We start from the raw sequence: 16,549 nt of genomic DNA, 5'->3' as shown, positions 1-16,549 counted from the left end.
CACGCGCACACACACAAGCGTACACACACACACGCGTACACACACACACACACGCGTGCGTACGCACGTACGCAGGTGCACACATGCAAACACCAATGCAGCACCTGAGTCTGGATGCGGTTGAGGCCACGGAACCAGAGGATCTGTCCGCGCCGCAGCTCGCGCTCTGCGTGGTCGATCTCCTCCTCGTCCTCCTCGCCCGGCCGCTGCTCCTCCTCCGTGGAGCCCTTCCCAGCCTCGCGTAGGAACTTGAGCCGGTGAGACGGGATCGACGCGATCAGCTGTACCGCCACGGGAGAGATGCACAGAGTGGACCGGTGAGATGGGATCAGCTGATACACCAAGGGGGAGATACACAGAGTGGACTACATGGGTGGGGAGTGGTGGGGAGTAGTGGTGGAGAGGGTAGTAAAGAGGAATTGGAGGGCTGAGGGGATGAGGGAGATTCGGGGAGACGCTCGGGGAGACGCTCGGGGAGACACGGGGGAGTCGAGGGGAGGCGGCGTGCAGAGCTTACCTGTCCCCAGAGCAGCTCCCCGAGGCCCAGGAAGACGCACCAGAGCCAATGCTCCAGCGACAGGCCCGTGCAGCTAAACGGCTTCCCTCCAAACTGCACGATCATTATCTGCACAATTGCCACAACCACCACAATACACGCCGCAACCACCACAACCACAACAGTGTCAAAATAACCACAACACATCACCACACGTGTCACAACCACCGCAACAACCACACCACCACGCGTGCCACAACAATCACAACAACCGCACCGCCACACTTGGCACAACCACCACCACCATTGCGTGCGAGTTGGCTCCCCCCCCTCCTCCTGCACACTGGGGGGGCGGGGGGAGGCAGCGGCTCGCTCCTCACCCCACCGCCAGGGGGCAAACACAGGGGCAGCTGTCCCTGTGTGGCCACAAGGTGACGCTAAACCAAACTAGAAACTGTTTTGTTATTTTTACCCAGGTAGGAAGGCCCCCAAATGAGCTGCTGCGTAGCTCTTTTTCAGAAGCGACCTGCCTATCACAAATGATAGCTGAATGAAGCGCTGGTTTATCATCTTCATCAGGGTGACATGTATATGGGTTGGCCAGATACTCGAAATGCGTGATGTTGGTTCCAAATGTGGAGGGAAAAACCAGAGGACCCGGAGAGAAATCCACGCGACCACAGGGAGAGAGAGACACGCAAACTCCAAATATACGGCAGGCGTCAGGGTCGGGATCGAACCCACGACCTCCTGCCTACCAGGCGAGGTAGTCAACATCTCCTAGCGTGGCGCCCCCGCAGCGTTAACCGGGGACGGGCCCTGCCACCAGCTGAACTTCTGGAGGGGTGCAGACGGGAAGAGGGGGGTACCCCGACACTCCCCACCGGGCCCACCCCCTCCCCGACGCCCCCCCCCCCCCAATCCCCCTCCAGGGGGCGCCTACCTGCAGGATGAATGTCCCGAGCACGATGGAGCAGAAGATGGGGTTGCGGAAGACTCCGTGGAAGACGTTACGCTCGCCGTGGATCTTGCGCGCGTTGATCTCGTTGAAGAGCTGCATCATGACGAAGGCGTTGAACACCACGGTGTAGTGCTCCGAGGGCGGCGCGTGCAGCGGGGCATTGCGCCCGTTGTCCACGTCCATTATCAACTCGCCTGGGGGGCATGCGGGGGGAAGGGTGCCGCGGGGGACGAGTGACGGTCGTGGAGCCCCCGGGGGGGTGCAGAGTGTGCTGCTATCACACTCTGCACACCCCCCCCACTATATCCCCCCCACCCACAACACTCTCTCCCCCCACCACTCTCTCTCCCCCCCCCCCCCACTCTCTCCCCCCCCCCACTCTCTCCCCCCCACCCACTCTTTCCCCCCAACCCACTACTCTACTAGTACTACTATCACTAGTACTACTACCGATGCTACTACTACCGCAACTACCACTACCGCTGCCACTACTACTACCGCTACTACTACTACTGCCGCTACTACTACCGCTACTACTACTACCGCCACTACTACTACTGTCACTACTACTACTGTCGCTACTACTACTGCCGCTACTACTACTACTACCACTACTACTACTACTACTGCCGCTACTACTACTACTACCACTACTACTACTACTGCCGCTACTACTACTACTGCCGCTACTACTACCGCTACTACTACTACCGCCACTACTACTGTCGCTACTACTACCGCTACTATTGCCGCTACTACTACTGCCACTACTGCCACTACTACTACTGCCACTACTACTACTACTACCGCCACTACTACTACGACTGCCACTTCTACTCCTATCGCCACTACTACTAGCGCCACTACCATTACTACGACTGCTGAAACTACTATTGCTACAACTACCGCCTCTACTACTACCGCCATTACTACTACCGCTACGGCTACAACTGCTACTACCACCGCTACTACTACTGCCGCCACTACTACTACGACTGCCACTGTCGCTACTACGACTGCCACTATTACTACTATTGCTGATACCGCTGCTACTACTACTGACACCACTGTTGCTGCTACTGCTGCTACTACCGCTACGACTCCAACTGCTACTGCCACTGCTACTACCACTGCTACTACCACTACTAATACCGCTACTACTACTACTGCTACTACCACCGCTACTACTACTACTACAACCGCGACTACTACCACTGCTACTACCGCTACCGCTACTACTACCACTGCTACAACTACTAATACCGCTACTATCGCCGCCGCTCTCTGCAGGCCCGGCCGTCTCACCGGCAAAGAGCAGCGTGAAGATGACAGTGAGCTGGTAAACGGCGTGGCCCAGGATGTTCTTCATCATGGTGCGCGAGATGAGCGGCTTGTTGCGGCCGTACGGCCGGCGCAGGAGCAGCGCCTCGGTGGGCGGCTCCGTGGCGAGCGCTAACGACGCCAGCGTGTCCATGATGAGGTTCACCCACAGCATCTGCACCGCCTTCAGCGGGGAGTCCTGGGCACGAACACCGGGACGGTGGGGGGGATAGAGGCAGGGGGGAGTGGGCAGAGAGCAGAGAGGTGGGTGCAAGTTTCAGTTGCAGCAGCAGAAGTAGTCTCTGTAGCAGCAGTAGTAGTGCTATCTGTAGCAGTAGCAGCAATACTAGTCTCTGTAGCAGCAGTAGAAGTGGTCTCTGTAGCAGCAGTAGTAGTGGTATCTGTAGCAGCAGTAGTAGTGGTATCTGTAGCAGCAGGAGTGGTATCTGTAGCAGCAGGAGTCGTATCTGTAGCAGTAGTAATAGTCTCTGTAGCAGCAGTAATGGTGGTATCTGTAGCAGTAGCAGCAATACTAGTCTCTGTAGCAGCAGTAGAAGTAGTCTCTGTAGCAGCAGTAGTAGTGGTATCTGTAGCAGCAGTAGTAGTGGTATCTGTAGCAGCAGGAGTGGTATCTGTAGCAGCAGGAGTCGTATCTGTAGCAGTAGTAGTAGTCTCTGTAGCGGCAGTAGTAGTGGTATCTGTAGCAGTAGCAGCAATACTAGTCTCTGTAGCAGCAGTAGTGGTGGTATCTGTAGCAGTAGCAGCAATACTAGTCTCTGTAGCAGCAGTAGTAGTGGTATCTGTAGCAGTAGCAGCAATACTAGTCTCTGTAGCAGCAGTAGTGGTGGTATCTGTAGCAGTAGCAGCAATACTAGTCTCTGTAGCAGCAGTAGTGGTGGTGTCTGTAGCAGCAGTAATAGTCTCTGTAGCAGCAGTAGTAGTGGTATCTGTAGCAGCAGCAATAGTCTCTGTAGCGGCAGTAGTAGTGGTATCTGTAGCAGCAGTAGTAGTGGTATCTGTAGCAGCAGTAGTAGTGGTATCTGTAGCAGCAGGAGTTGTATCTGTAGCAGCAGTAGTAGTCTCTGTAGAAGCAGTAGTAGTGGTATCTGTAGCAGTAGTAGTAGTCTCTGTAGCGGCAGTAGTAGTGGTATCTGTAGCAGTAGTAGTAGTCTCTGAGCGGCAGTAGTAGTGGTATCTGTAGCAGTAGTAGTAGTCTCTGTAGCAGCAGTAGTAGTGGTATCTGTAGCAGCAGTAGTAGTATCTGTAGCAGTAGTAGTAGTATATGTAGCAGTAGTAGTAGTCTCTGTAGGAGCAGTAGTAGTGGTATCTGTAGCAGTAGCAGCAATACTAGTCTCTGTAGCAGCAGTAGTAGTGGTATCCGTAGCAGTAGCAGCAGTAATAGTCTCTGTGCAGCAGTAGTGGTGGTATCTGTAGCAGCAGCAAGTCTCTGTAGCAGCAGTAGCAGTGGTATCCGTAGCAGTAGCAGCAGTAATAGTCTCTGTAGCAGCAGTAGTAGTGGTATCTGTAGCAGCAATACTAGTCTCTGTAGCAGCAGTAATGGTGGTATCTGTAGCAGCAGCAAGTCTCTGTAGCAGCAGTAGTGGTGGTATCTGTAGCAGTAGCAGCAATACTAGTCTCGGTAGCAGCAGTAGTGGTGGTATCTGTAGCAGCAGCAACAGTCTCTGTAGCAGCAGTAGTAGTGGTGTCCGTAGTAGTAGCAGCAGTAATAGTCTCTGTAACAGCAGTAGTAGTGGTATCTGTAGCAGTAGCAGCAATACTAGTCTCTGTAGCAGCAATAGTGGTGGTATCTGTAGCAGTAGCAGCAATACTAGTGTCTGTAGCAGCAGTAGTGGTGGTGTCTGTAGCAGCAGTAGTGGTGGTATCTGTAGCAGCAGCAGCAGTAATAGTCTCTGTAGCAGCAGTAGTGGTGGTATCTGTAGCAGTAGCAGCAGTAATAGTCTTTGTAGCAGCAGTAGTAGTAGTTGTAGTGAGTGCAGCACGGAGCCCCCCCCACCCCGCCCCAACCTGCGTGATGCAGGCCCCGGTGAAGGCGACGATGACGGCCACCACGTTGACCGTGAGCTGGAACTGCAGGAACTTGGATATGCTGTCGTAGACGTTGCGCCCCCACATCACCGCCTTCACGATGGAGCTGAAGTTGTCGTCCGTCAGGATGATGTCCGACGCCTCCTTGGCTACATCCGTGCCCGCAATGCCCTGCGGAGTGGACGAGCCGGCGAGTGGGTGAGAACGAACAAGAGAGTGGATGAGTGGGTCAGGGGGCGAGCGAGTGGGTGAGCGAGTAGATGCGTGAGTGAGTGGGCGAGCAAGTGAGTGGGTGGGTGGGCGAGTGAGTGGGTGAGCGAGTGGATGAGCGAGTGAGTGAGCGAGTGGGTGAGCGAGTGGGTGAGCGAGTGGGTGAGCGAGTGGGTGATTGAGTGGGCGATTGTGTGAATGATTGAGCAAGCGAGTGAGTTGGTAGACAGACGTGAGTGAGAGAAAGGGAGAGTGAGGTTGTTTATAAATGAGGGAGTGAGCGAGTACGCGATTCATTGGGTAAATAGGTGAATGAGTCAGTGGATGAGTGAGTAGGCGATTGAGTGAGTGGGTGATTGAGTGAGTGTGTGCGTGAGTGAGTGCATGAGCGAGTTTGTATACAGACATGTGAGCGAGTGAGCAATTGGGTGAATGGGTGAGAGAGTGATTGAGCAAGTTAATGTGTGTGCGTGCGGTGCGTGTGTGCATACCGTGTGTGTGCATACCGTGTGTGTGTGGTGTGTGTGTGGTGTGTGTAGCTGTGTGTATGTGCGAGTGTATATGTGTGCGTGTGTGCTTGTGTGCACGTGTGTGTGTAGCTATGCGGGTGTGTGTGCGTGTGTGGGTGTGTGTGCTGTTGTGGGGAGCGATAGTGTAGCGGTTAGCGCGCTGCGCTATGAACCTGGCGACCCGGGTTCGATTCCCGCTCACGGCCAACACCAGTGACGATTATCTGAACCGGTCCCGGGCCTCCCCTAGGTCGACTCAGCCTCAAAATGAGTACCTGGTGCGGTGTGTAAACATTGCCACCAGGGAGACAAAGGCGGTCGGGCGTGGTGCTGGCCACCCACCCCCTCGTGTACCGTTCCGGCCTTCATAGGTGCTCGCTAACAGCACTTGCTCCTACAGTCTGTTAAGGCTATATGGGGGATCTTTGTCTTTTTTTGTGTGTAGCTGTGCACATCACCTGGCACAAGCGTCGTGGTGACGTCACCGCCACTTAGTGGCGAACGGCGGTCGTTGTTGTTGTTGTAGCTGTGTGTGCACGGGTGTGTATGTGCGTGTGTATGTGTGTGTATGTATTTTTCTGTTCGTCTGCTACAGCAGAGGTGTAGGGAATTCCAACAAGACCTACATCTCTGCTTTATTGACCTGGTCAAGGCCTATGATACCATCAGTAGGCCTGGGCTCTGGGTTGTTCTTCGTGCTTTTGGAGTCCCTGACCATCTGCTCGATCATTAAGGACCTTCATGATGGTGAGCGGGCCCGGGTAAAACTACGTGGCCGGAAGTCAGAGCCATTCCCTGTACACCTTGGGGTGCGACAGGGATGTCCTCTGGCTCCCACATTATTTAACATCTATTTTGACCACGTAGTTCGTGAAGCCTTCAATAGCTGTACCGGGGGAATCTCCATATGGTACAGATATAATGGGAGGCTGATCGATGCCCGGGTGCGGTCAAGGGATGGCTCCCTATTGCTCAACCACATTATGTATGCTGATGATTTGGTAATAGTTGCTCAGTCATAGGAGGAGTTGGAGACGCTGCTGCTGAGACTGGAGCGTGCCACTAAGAGGTGGGGCCTTACCATCAGCCCCACCAAAACTAAGCACCTGCCTGGGTATTTTGTACCATCGGACACTCCACCCCCACAACTCCCAATCGGTGATGGGGCAGTTGTGGAGAGAGTGGAGAGTTTCCCATACCTGGGCAGTGTGCTTATGACTGGCTCCAGTTTAACAGCAGAGGTCTCACTCCGAATCAGTCGAGCAGCAATATCTTTTCATCGGTTGCATAACGCTGTGTGGAAGCTACCTGGTCTGTCGCTCCGCACTAAGCTTCAGGTCTTCTCGGCCACGGTCATTCCCTCCCTTCTCTACGCTTGCGAAACGTGGACCCCCCTAATGGAACATCTTCGCCGGTTAGAAACATTTAGGCTGGCCTGCCTACGATCCATCCTGGGTTTAACCAGACTGGATTGTGTGAGGAGCTCACAAATCCTTGAAAGATCTGGGCAAGGTCCCATCGGTGAGCTCCTCCGGCGGGCAAGGCTGCGATGGCTGGGTCATGTAGCCCGCATGCCCAGCCACCGCATGCCGAAACAGCTTTTGTTCGGCCGGATTGAGGGGGCAAAGCGGGCGCGGCACGGACTAGAGAAGAGATGGAGTGATGTGGTACAGGAGGACGTGGAGCTGGGTGGACTTGCCGATGACTGGTACCAGCGGTGTCAAGATCGGCCTCTGTGGAGGAGGCTCGTGAAGGATGGTACTGGGCAGTTGGAGGCAGTCGCCCTCCAACAACGGAGGGCGGAGGAGCGACGCTCAGAACAACGAGCGGAGCGCCGGGTGGCTAAAGCACAGCAGGTTGGCACAGTAGGGGGCACAGGTGGTGCATCAGCCAGTCATCTCAGTCAGTCGACCCGTGGCACCTGGGTCTGCCCCGTGACCTCCTGCCAGCGGGCGTTCGACACTTCACGTGGCCTCAGGGTGCACATAGCCTGGCACAAGCGTCGTGGTGACGTCACCGCCACTTAGTGGCGAATGGCGGTTGTTGTTGTTGTGTGTATGTATGTGCGTGTGTGCGTGTGTGCGGTGGTCACCATTGCAAAGCCGACGTCGGCCTTCTTGAGTGCGGGGCCGTCATTGGTGCCATCCCCGGTTACCGCCACCACCTGGCGCCGCTCCCCGGTCTGGCTGTCGATGATCCCTGTCGCCACGGTAACCACACCACCACAACCAGCACCAACACAACCGCATCAGCGCTACACACAGCGTGAGTATAACGGACAGCTGTGTGTGCGAGTTTGTGTGTGTAGCCGTGTGTGTGGCCGTGTGTGTGTAGCTGTGTGTAGCCGTGTGTGTGTATAGCTGTGTGTAGGTGCGTGTGTGTGTGTAGCCGTGTATGTGTAGCTGCATACCCTTGACGAGTGTGTGTTTGTCCGTGGGCGAGGACCGCGCCAGAACGCGTAACTTGGGCCACACCTTGTCTAGGCGCTCCTGCTCAATCTGAGACACAAAGACAAAGATCCCCCGTATGGACTTAACAGTCTGTTGGGGCACCCCACACCCTCACGCTCACAACAGCCGCCATTCGATTATGCTAGATGCACTTTGAGGCCACATGAAGTGTCCCAAGGCTCGCTGGCAGGAGGTCACGGGGCAGACCCAGGTGCCATGGGTTGACCGACTGAGATGACTGACCGATGCACCACCTGTGCCCCCTACTGTGCCAACTTTGCCGCATCTTAGCCACCCGGCGCTCCGCTCGTTGTTGTGAGCGTCACTCCTCCGCTCTCCGTTGTTGCTGGAGGGCGACTGCGTCCAACTACCCAGTAGCGTCCTTCATGAGCCGCCTCCTCCACAGAGGCCGATCTTGACACTGCTTGTACCGGTCATCAGCAAGTCCACTCAGAACCGCATCCTCCTGGACAATATCACTCCATCTCTTCTCTAGGCTGAGTCACGTCCGTTTAGCCCCTCTATCCGGCCAAACAATAGCTGCTTGGGCATGCGGTGGCTGGGCATGTGGGCTACATGACACAGCCAATGCAGCCTTGCCTGCCGGAGGAGCTCACCGATGAGACTGTGTCCAGATCTTTCAAGGATCTGTGAGCTCCTCACACAATCCGGCCTGCTCGTCAGACACCACCCCCAGCACCCCAGCGAGCTCCTGTCTCCCCCCCCGCCCCCCCTTCGACCTTACCCCCCACCCCCCACCCCCCCCCGCCCACCTCCCCGCGCTCGTTGCGGATTCGCCGGTTGAAGTCCTTGCCCTCGATACACAGGAAGTCCTCGCCGGGCGCCAGGATGCCGCATTTGCTGGCGATGGCGCGCGCCGTGTTGATGTTGTCGCCCGTCACCATGCGCACCGTGATGCCCGCACGCTGGCACTTCCGAATCGCGTCCGGCACCTGGCACGGGACGGAGGGTGCGGGCGGGTCCGTGGATTGGTAAGTGGGTCAGCGGGTGGGTGGGCGGGTGGGTGTGTGAGTGGGTGGAACGGAAGGTGGGTGGGCGAGCGGGTAGGTGAGAGGGTGGATGGGTGAGCGGATGGGCGGGTGAGCGGGTGGAGCGGGTGGAGCGGGTGGTAGGGTGGGTGGGGATGGTTGACAATGAGCGGCTCGCGGAGAGGTGGGGTTGCGGCGGCTTCTGCGGCAGTCACCTCTGGGCGCACGGGGTCCTCGATGCCGACGACGGCCACGCAGGTGAGCTCGCAGACAATGGACGCCTCGTCGTCCCAGCTGGGCTCGGTCCCCTGCGGGAAGTCGCGGAGCGCCAGGCAGATGGTGCGCAGGCCGTCGTTGGCCATGGGCTCGATGACGCGGCGAGCCATCTCCTCGCGCTCGCGCGCCTTGAACGGGCCCGGGGCGCCACTCGCGTCCAGGATCTGCGTGCACCTAGCCGGGCACCGCCGCCGAGAGGAAACGGGGGAGAGTGTGTTAGGTGATGGTGGAGGCGATGGTGATGGGAGTGTGACGATGGCAATCTGTGTGCATCTAGCCGCGGACCGGTACCGGTCCGTGGCCTGTTAGGAACCGGGCCGCGCAGCAGCAGGAGAGCTCTAACCCCGAGTAGCCACAATGAATAAAAAACAAACGTCGCTGCAGAGCTTCTTTGAAAAGGGGGAAAGGCCCAATGATGACCCCCCCACCCCCCCTCCACCGGTCAGTGAAAAAATTGTCTTCCACGAAACCGGTCCCTGGTGCCAAAAAGTTTGTGGACCGCTGTATTAGACGATGATGGAGGAGGAGTGGGTGATGGTGTGTGGATGAGGATGTGTGAGGAGGTGTGAAGGGCAGGAGGAGCAGAAGGTGATGGCTCACTTCTTGAGGAGGATCTCGGATGCCCCCTTGCTGTAGAGGCGGTATCCTCCTTCGGGCGTGCGCAGGACGGTGCTCATGGACTTGCGTGCCGAGTTAAAGGTGTAGACCTTGAAGAGGTGCTCCTCCGTCACCTCGTCCCGCACCGCCTGGTAGTCTCGCTTCAGCTCCAGCAGCAGCCCCAGCAGCGAGCACTCCGTCTTGTTACCCACCTGCCGCGGCAGCCCCCCTTCGCGCTCGGGGGGCTGAGGGGGGGGAGAGGGATTTGGGGGAGAGTGAAGGTGGGGAGATTGGATGGAGGGAGTCGAAGCGATGGAAAGATGGGTGGGTGTTGTAATGAGGGAGTGAGTGAGGCATGAATTGAGTGAGCGAGTGAGCGAGTGAGGAATGGAGTGAGTGACTGAGTGAGGGAGTAACTGAGTGAGTGAGGGAGTGATGTCGGGAGTGAGTGAATGTGGAGTGAGTGAGGGAGTGAGCGAGGGAGAGAGTAGGTGAGGCATGGAGTGAGTGAGCAAGTGAGCAAGTGAGGGATGGAGTGAGTGAGTGACTAAGTGAGAAAGTGAGTGAGTGAGGGAGATCTGGAGTGAGTGAATGTGGAAGTGAGGGAGTGAGTGAGGGAGAAATGGAGTGAGTGAGCAAGTGAGCGAGCGAGCGAGTGAATGAGTGAGGGAGGGAGTGAGTGAGGGATGTAGGAAGAGAGTGAGGGATCTAGGGAGAGAGTGAGGGATGTGGAGGTGGAGTAAGCGAGTGAGTGAGTGAGGAGCAGCAGCAGCACCAGGATCTTGGTGGTGTAGGCCGAGTTGACGGCCACGCCGGTGGTCAGCGTGTCCAGCGTGGACGCCGCCACCTCCTCCGCAGCGGGGATCTTCTTGTGGTGCTTGCCTCCAATAAACAGCTGCACGCACGTACAGACATGAACACACACACACGCACACACACACACACACACGTACACACACACACATGTACACACACACGTAAACACGCACACACGCACACACACGCCCACATGTACACACGTAGACACACACGTACACACACACGTAAACACGCACACATGTACACACATACACACACAAGCACACCCACATGTACACACGTAGAGACACACGTAGAGACACACACACACACGTAGACACATGTACACGCACACACGTACACACACAAACGCCCACATGTACACACGTAGACACACACATATACACACACACGTAAACACGCACACACGTACACACACACACACACAAGCACGCCCACATGTACACACGTAGACACACACATACACGCACACAAACACACGTTAAGACACACACACACGCAGGCACATGTACACACAAGTGCGCCCACATGTATACACACACACATGTACATACACACACACACACGTACACATACACACGTACAGACACACACGCACACGTATACATGGTTACACAAAGATTCCCCGTATAGACTGTAGGGGCAAGTGCTTTTAGCAAGCACCTATGAAGGCCGGCACGGCACATGAGGGGGTGGGTGGCCAGCACCACGCCAGACCGCCTTTGTCTCCCTAGTGGCGATGTTTACACACCGCACCAGGTACTCGTTTTAGGCCGAGTCGATCTAGGGGAGGCCCAGGACCGGTTCAGATAATGATAACTGGTGTTGGCCGTGAGCGGGAATCGAATGCGGGTCACCGGGTTTGTAGCGCAGCGCACTGACCACTGGGTCACATCCCCTTAGCATACACACGTACACACACGTACACACATGCACACACACGTACACACACATACACACACATACACACACATGGATGAGGTCCAGACTTCCCCAGAAACCTTGGATAATAGAGGATGTTTTCAGGCTGGCAAGAGATGGCACCCTGTTGGTCAACCATGTTATGCATGTACATGATCTGAAAATTGCTGCCCATTCCGAGAAGGAGTTGGAGATGCTACTGCTGCACACTACTAAGAGAAGGGGCCTTACCATCAGTCCGACAAAAACAAAGAGCCTGTCTGGATATTTTATGTCACCGCACTCCCCACGAGTTATGGCGCAGTTGTGGAGAGAGTGAAGAGGCTTTGGTACCTGGGCAATGTGCTTATGACCAGCTCCGGTTTGGCAGCCAAGGTCTCACTCCGAATCAGTCGAGCGGCATTATCTGTTCATCGGCTGCGTAACGCTGCTATGTGGAAGCTGCCTGGTCTGTCGTTCCGCACAAAGCTTCGGGTGGGTCTTCTTGGTCACAGTCATGTCCTACCTTCTCTATGCGTGCAAAACGTGGACCCCCCTAAAGGGACATCTGCACTTGTTTGAAACCTACAGGCTGTCCTACCTATGATCCATCCTAGGTTTACCAAATTAGATTGTGTGAGGAGCTTACAGCTCCATCAGTGAGCTACCCTGGTAGACGATGCTGCGTTGTCTGGGTCATGTAGCCCGCGTGCCTAAGCAGCTTCTGTTTGGCTGGACAGAGGGAGCTAAATGGGCACGGCATGACCTAGAGAAGAGATCGAGTGATGCGGTACAGGAGGATGTGGAGCTGAGTGGACTTGCCGATGACCGGTACCAGCGGTGTAAAGATTGGCCTCTGTGGAGGAGGCTCGTGAAGGACGCTACTGAACAGTTGGAGGCAGTCGCCCTCCAACAACAACGGAGGGCAGAGGAGCGACTTTCACAACAATGAGCGGAGCGCAGGGTGGCTAAAATGCAGTTGTCACAGTAGGGGGCACAGGTGGTGCATTTACCAGTCATCTCAGTCAGTCAACCCCATGGCACCTGGGTCTGTCCCATGACCTCCTGCCAGTGAGCCTTCGACACGTTACATAGCCTCAACCTGGCGCAAGCGCCGTAGCGAAGTCACCATAACTTCATGGCCGTCGTTGTTATTGGTGAGCATAGTGGTCAGCGAGGCTCGCCTGCATGGCCGTCCTATGATTGGTGGTGAGTGTGGTGGTGGTAAGCGTGGTGGCGGCGGTGAGCGTGGTGGTGAAGAGCTTGGTGGTGGGCGAGGTGGTTAGCGGCTGACCTGCACGGCCGTCATGCGGTTGGTGGTGAGCGTCCCCGTCTTGTCAGAGCAGATGGCCGTGGCGTTGCCCATCGTCTCGCACGCGTCCAGGTGCCGCACCAGGTTGTTGTCCTTCATCATTTTCTGTCGTTACGGCAACGCGGAGGAGGAGCAGCGGTGTCGCAAACGGGGACGGTCGTCACGGCGATGCGCAGAGAATGCTCACTCATACCCTCCCCTCACATCCTCCCACAATGCACCTCACCGCTAGAGCAGCCCTGCCTCTCTCCGTATCCCACAGTGCACCTAACCGCTAGCACTGCCACCCTTCTCTCCATCTCCCACAATACACCTCAATGCGTACAGCACCCCATTTCCCACAACGCACCTCAATGCCGCCCACTCTCAGTCTCCCACAATGCACCTTACCACGAGCGCCAAATCCCCCCCCCCCCCCCATCTTTTGCGGGTTCCCACAATGCACCTTGACGGAGTAGGCGAGGGCGATGGTGACGGCAAGGGGCAGCCCCTCGGGCACGGCCACGACGAGCACGGTGACGCCGATGATGAAGAACTTGACGAAGTACTGCACGTAGACCGGCGTGCACTCGGCCAGCCAGGGCCGGCCCTGCACCCAGAAGGTGTCGATCACGAAGTAGAGCACCAGGATCACCACGGTGATGGCCGACATCACCAGACCTGCGTGCGGTTGTGGGGGTCGGTGGTGGGGGGTTGGGGGGTTACGTGGCGGTGAGGAGCGGTTCACGACGCAGCCGTCGCACCACCCCCGGCAAGTCACCCATGGCTCCAACGCACCACTCACTGTGGCGGGCATCTCCCCCTACTCCCCTCTCTCCCCCGCCATCTCCCCCCTCTAACCCCCCATCTCTCCGCCCCCCCCCCATCTCCCCCTCTCCCCAACCCCTCTCCCCCCCGCCTCGCTCCAACTCCCCCCGTCTCCCACCCATCCTCCTCCGTCTCTCCTGGTCTCTCTACAGCTCCCCCCAATCTCTCCCAGTATCACTCTATCACCCACAATCTTTCCCAGCCTCCCCCCATCTCCCCCAGTCTCTCCAGAATCTCACAATCTCTCCCGGTCTCTCTCCATCACCCCCCATCTCTCCCAGTCTCTCTCCATCTCTCCCAGTCTCTGCCCATCTCTCCCCAGTCTCCCCCCATGTCTCCCCATGTCTCCCCATGTCTCCCCATGTCTCCCCATGTCTCCTTGTCTCACTCCATCGCCCCCCATCTCTCTCCATCTCCCTCTTCACCCCCGAACTCACCGGCCTTGCCAATCTGCACCGCGAGCTTGGTGAGCTTCCCCTGCAGCACCGACTTCTCCTTCTTGGGTGGTGATGGCTTCTTCTTGCGTGCCGCCTCCTCCCCCTCCCCCTCCCCCTTCTCCGCCCCCTTCAGCGGCTCCATCTCCATCTCCATGCCGTCCACGCCGTCCGCCGCCGCCTTGCCTGCACCACGCCGTTCGGTGAGTTACGGGCGGTTACCGCGGTGCTGGTCAGTGAGTCAACGTGGTGCTGCTAAGTGAGTCAACGTGGTGCTGCTAAGTGAGTCAACGTGGTGCTGCTAAGTGAGTCAACGTGGTGCTGCTAAGCGAGTCAACGTGGTGCTGCTAAGTGAGTCACCGTGGTGCTGCTAAGTGAGTTACCGTGGTGCTGCTAAACCGAGTCACTGTGATGCTGCTAAGTGAGTCACCGTGATGCTGCTAAGTGAGTCACTGTGATGCTGCTAAGTGAGTTACCGTGGTGCTGCTAAGTGAGTCAACGTGATGCTGCTAAGTGAGTCAACGTGGTGCTGCTAAGTGAGTCAACGTGGTGCTGCTAAGTGAGTCAACGTGGTGCTGCTAAGTGAGTCAACTTGGTGCTGCTAAGTGAGTCAACGTGGTGCTGCTAAGTGAGTCACCGTGGTGCTGCTAAGCGAGTCACTGTGATGCTGCTAAGTGAGTCACCGTGATGCTGCTAAGTGAGTCACTGTGATGCTGCTAAGTGAGTTACCGTGGTGCTGCTAAGTGAGTCAACGTGATGCTGCTAAGTGAGTCAACGTGGTGCTGCTAAGTGAGTTACCGTGGTGCTGCTAAGTGAGTCACCGTGATGCTGCTAAGTGAGTCACCGTGGTGCTGCTAAGTGAGTCACCGTGGTGCTGCTAAGTGAGTCAACGTGGTGCTGCTAAGTGAGTCACCGTGGTGCTGCTAAGTGAGTCACCGTGATGCTGCTAAGTGAGTCACCGTGGTGCTGCTAAGTGAGTCACCGTGGTGCTGCTAAGTGAGTCACCGTGGTGCTGCTAAGTGAGTCACCGTGATGCTGCTAAGTGAGTCACCGTGGTGCTGCTAAGTGAGTCACCGTGGTGCTGCTAAGTGAGTCACCGTGGTGCTGCTAAGTGAGTCACCGTGGTGCTGCTAAGTGAGTCACCGTGATGCTGCTAAGTGAGTTACCGTGATGCTGCTAAGTGAGTCAATGTGGTGCTGCTAAGTGAGTTACCGTGATGCTGCTAAGTGAGTTACTGTGGTGCTGCTAAGTGAGTCAACGTGATGCTGCTAAGTGAGTCACCATGATGCTGCTAAGTGAGTTACCGTGATGCTGCTAAGTGAGTCACAGTGATGCTGCTAAGTGAGTCACCATGGTGCTGCTAAGTGAGTTACCGTGATGCTGCTAAGTGAGTCAATGTGGTGCTGCTAAGTGAGTCACCGTGATGCTGCTAAGTGAGTCAACGTGATGCTGCTAAGTGAGTCACCGTGATGCTGCTAAGTGAGTTACCGTGGTGATGCTAAGTGAGTCACCATGGTGCTAAGTGAGTCACCGTGATGCTGCTAAGTGAGTTACCGTGATGCTGCTAAGTGAGTCACCGTGATGCTGCTAAGTGAGTCACCGTGGTGCTGCTAAGTGAGTCACCGTGATGCTGCTAAGTGAGTCACCGTGGTGCTAAGTGAGTCAACGTGGTGCTGCTAAGTGAGTCACCGTGATGCTGCTAAGTGAGTCACAGTCATGCTGCTAAGTGAGTTACCGTGGTGCTGCTAATTGAGTCAACGTGATGCCGCTAAGTGAGTCACCATGGTGCTAAGTGAGTCAACGTGATGCCGCTAAGTGAGTCACCATGGTGCTAAGTGAGTTACCGTGATGCCGCTAAGTGAGTCACCGTGATGCTGCTAAGTGAGTCACAGTCATGCTGCTAAGTGAGTTACCGTGGTGCTGCTAATTGAGTCAACGTGATGCCGCTAAGTGAGTCACCATGGTGCTAAGTGAGTCAACGTGATGCCGCTAAGTGAGTCACCATGGTGCTAAGTGAGTTACCGTGATGCTGCTAAGTGAGTTACCGTGATGCAGCTAAGTGAGTCAACGTGCTGCTAAGTGAGTCAACGTGATGCCGCTAAGTGAGTCAACGTGGTGCTAAGTGAGTCAACGTGGTGCTGCTAAGTGAGTCAACGTGGTGCTGCTAAGTGAGTTACCGTGGTGCTGCTAAGTGAGTCAACGTGGTGCTGCTAAGTGAGTCACCGTGGTGCTGCTAAGTGAGTCACCGTGATGCTGCTAAGTGAGTCACCGTGGTGCTGCTAAGTGAGTCACCGTGGTGCTGCTAAGTGAGTCACCGTGGTGCTGCTAAGTGAGTCACCATGATGCTGCTAAGTGAGTTACCGTGATGCTGCTAAGTGAGTCAATGTGGTGCTGCTAAGTGAGTTACCGTGATGCTGCTAAGT

General features: G+C 56.2%; 1 protein-coding gene across 1 annotated transcript in view; it reads right to left on the bottom strand.

The window, feature by feature from the left end:
* LOC116952815 (plasma membrane calcium-transporting ATPase 2-like) overlaps window positions 1–16,549 on the bottom strand; it is a 110,516-nt gene that overhangs the window by 14,567 nt on the left and 79,400 nt on the right. Inside the window, 14 exon segments of the mRNA XM_076074546.1 lie at window positions 105–281; window positions 518–625; window positions 1,440–1,651; window positions 2,763–2,976; window positions 4,803–4,994; window positions 7,635–7,741; window positions 7,953–8,040; window positions 8,766–8,945; window positions 9,197–9,431; window positions 9,858–10,099; window positions 10,630–10,749; window positions 12,868–12,990; window positions 13,331–13,545; window positions 14,130–14,312. Of these exon segments, the coding sequence (XP_075930661.1) occupies window positions 105–281; window positions 518–625; window positions 1,440–1,651; window positions 2,763–2,976; window positions 4,803–4,994; window positions 7,635–7,741; window positions 7,953–8,040; window positions 8,766–8,945; window positions 9,197–9,431; window positions 9,858–10,099; window positions 10,630–10,749; window positions 12,868–12,990; window positions 13,331–13,545; window positions 14,130–14,312 (2,396 nt within the window).

The sequence above is a fragment of the Petromyzon marinus genome, chromosome 48, assembly GCF_048934315.1.
Source record: "Petromyzon marinus isolate PM22_M1 ecotype Great Lakes invasive population chromosome 48, UKy_Petmar_22M1.pri1.0, whole genome shotgun sequence".
NCBI classification, from domain to species: Eukaryota; Metazoa; Chordata; class Hyperoartia; order Petromyzontiformes; family Petromyzontidae; genus Petromyzon; species Petromyzon marinus.
The sequence above is the reverse complement of the archived record's forward strand: the minus strand, read 5'-3'. Positions and strand labels throughout refer to the sequence as shown.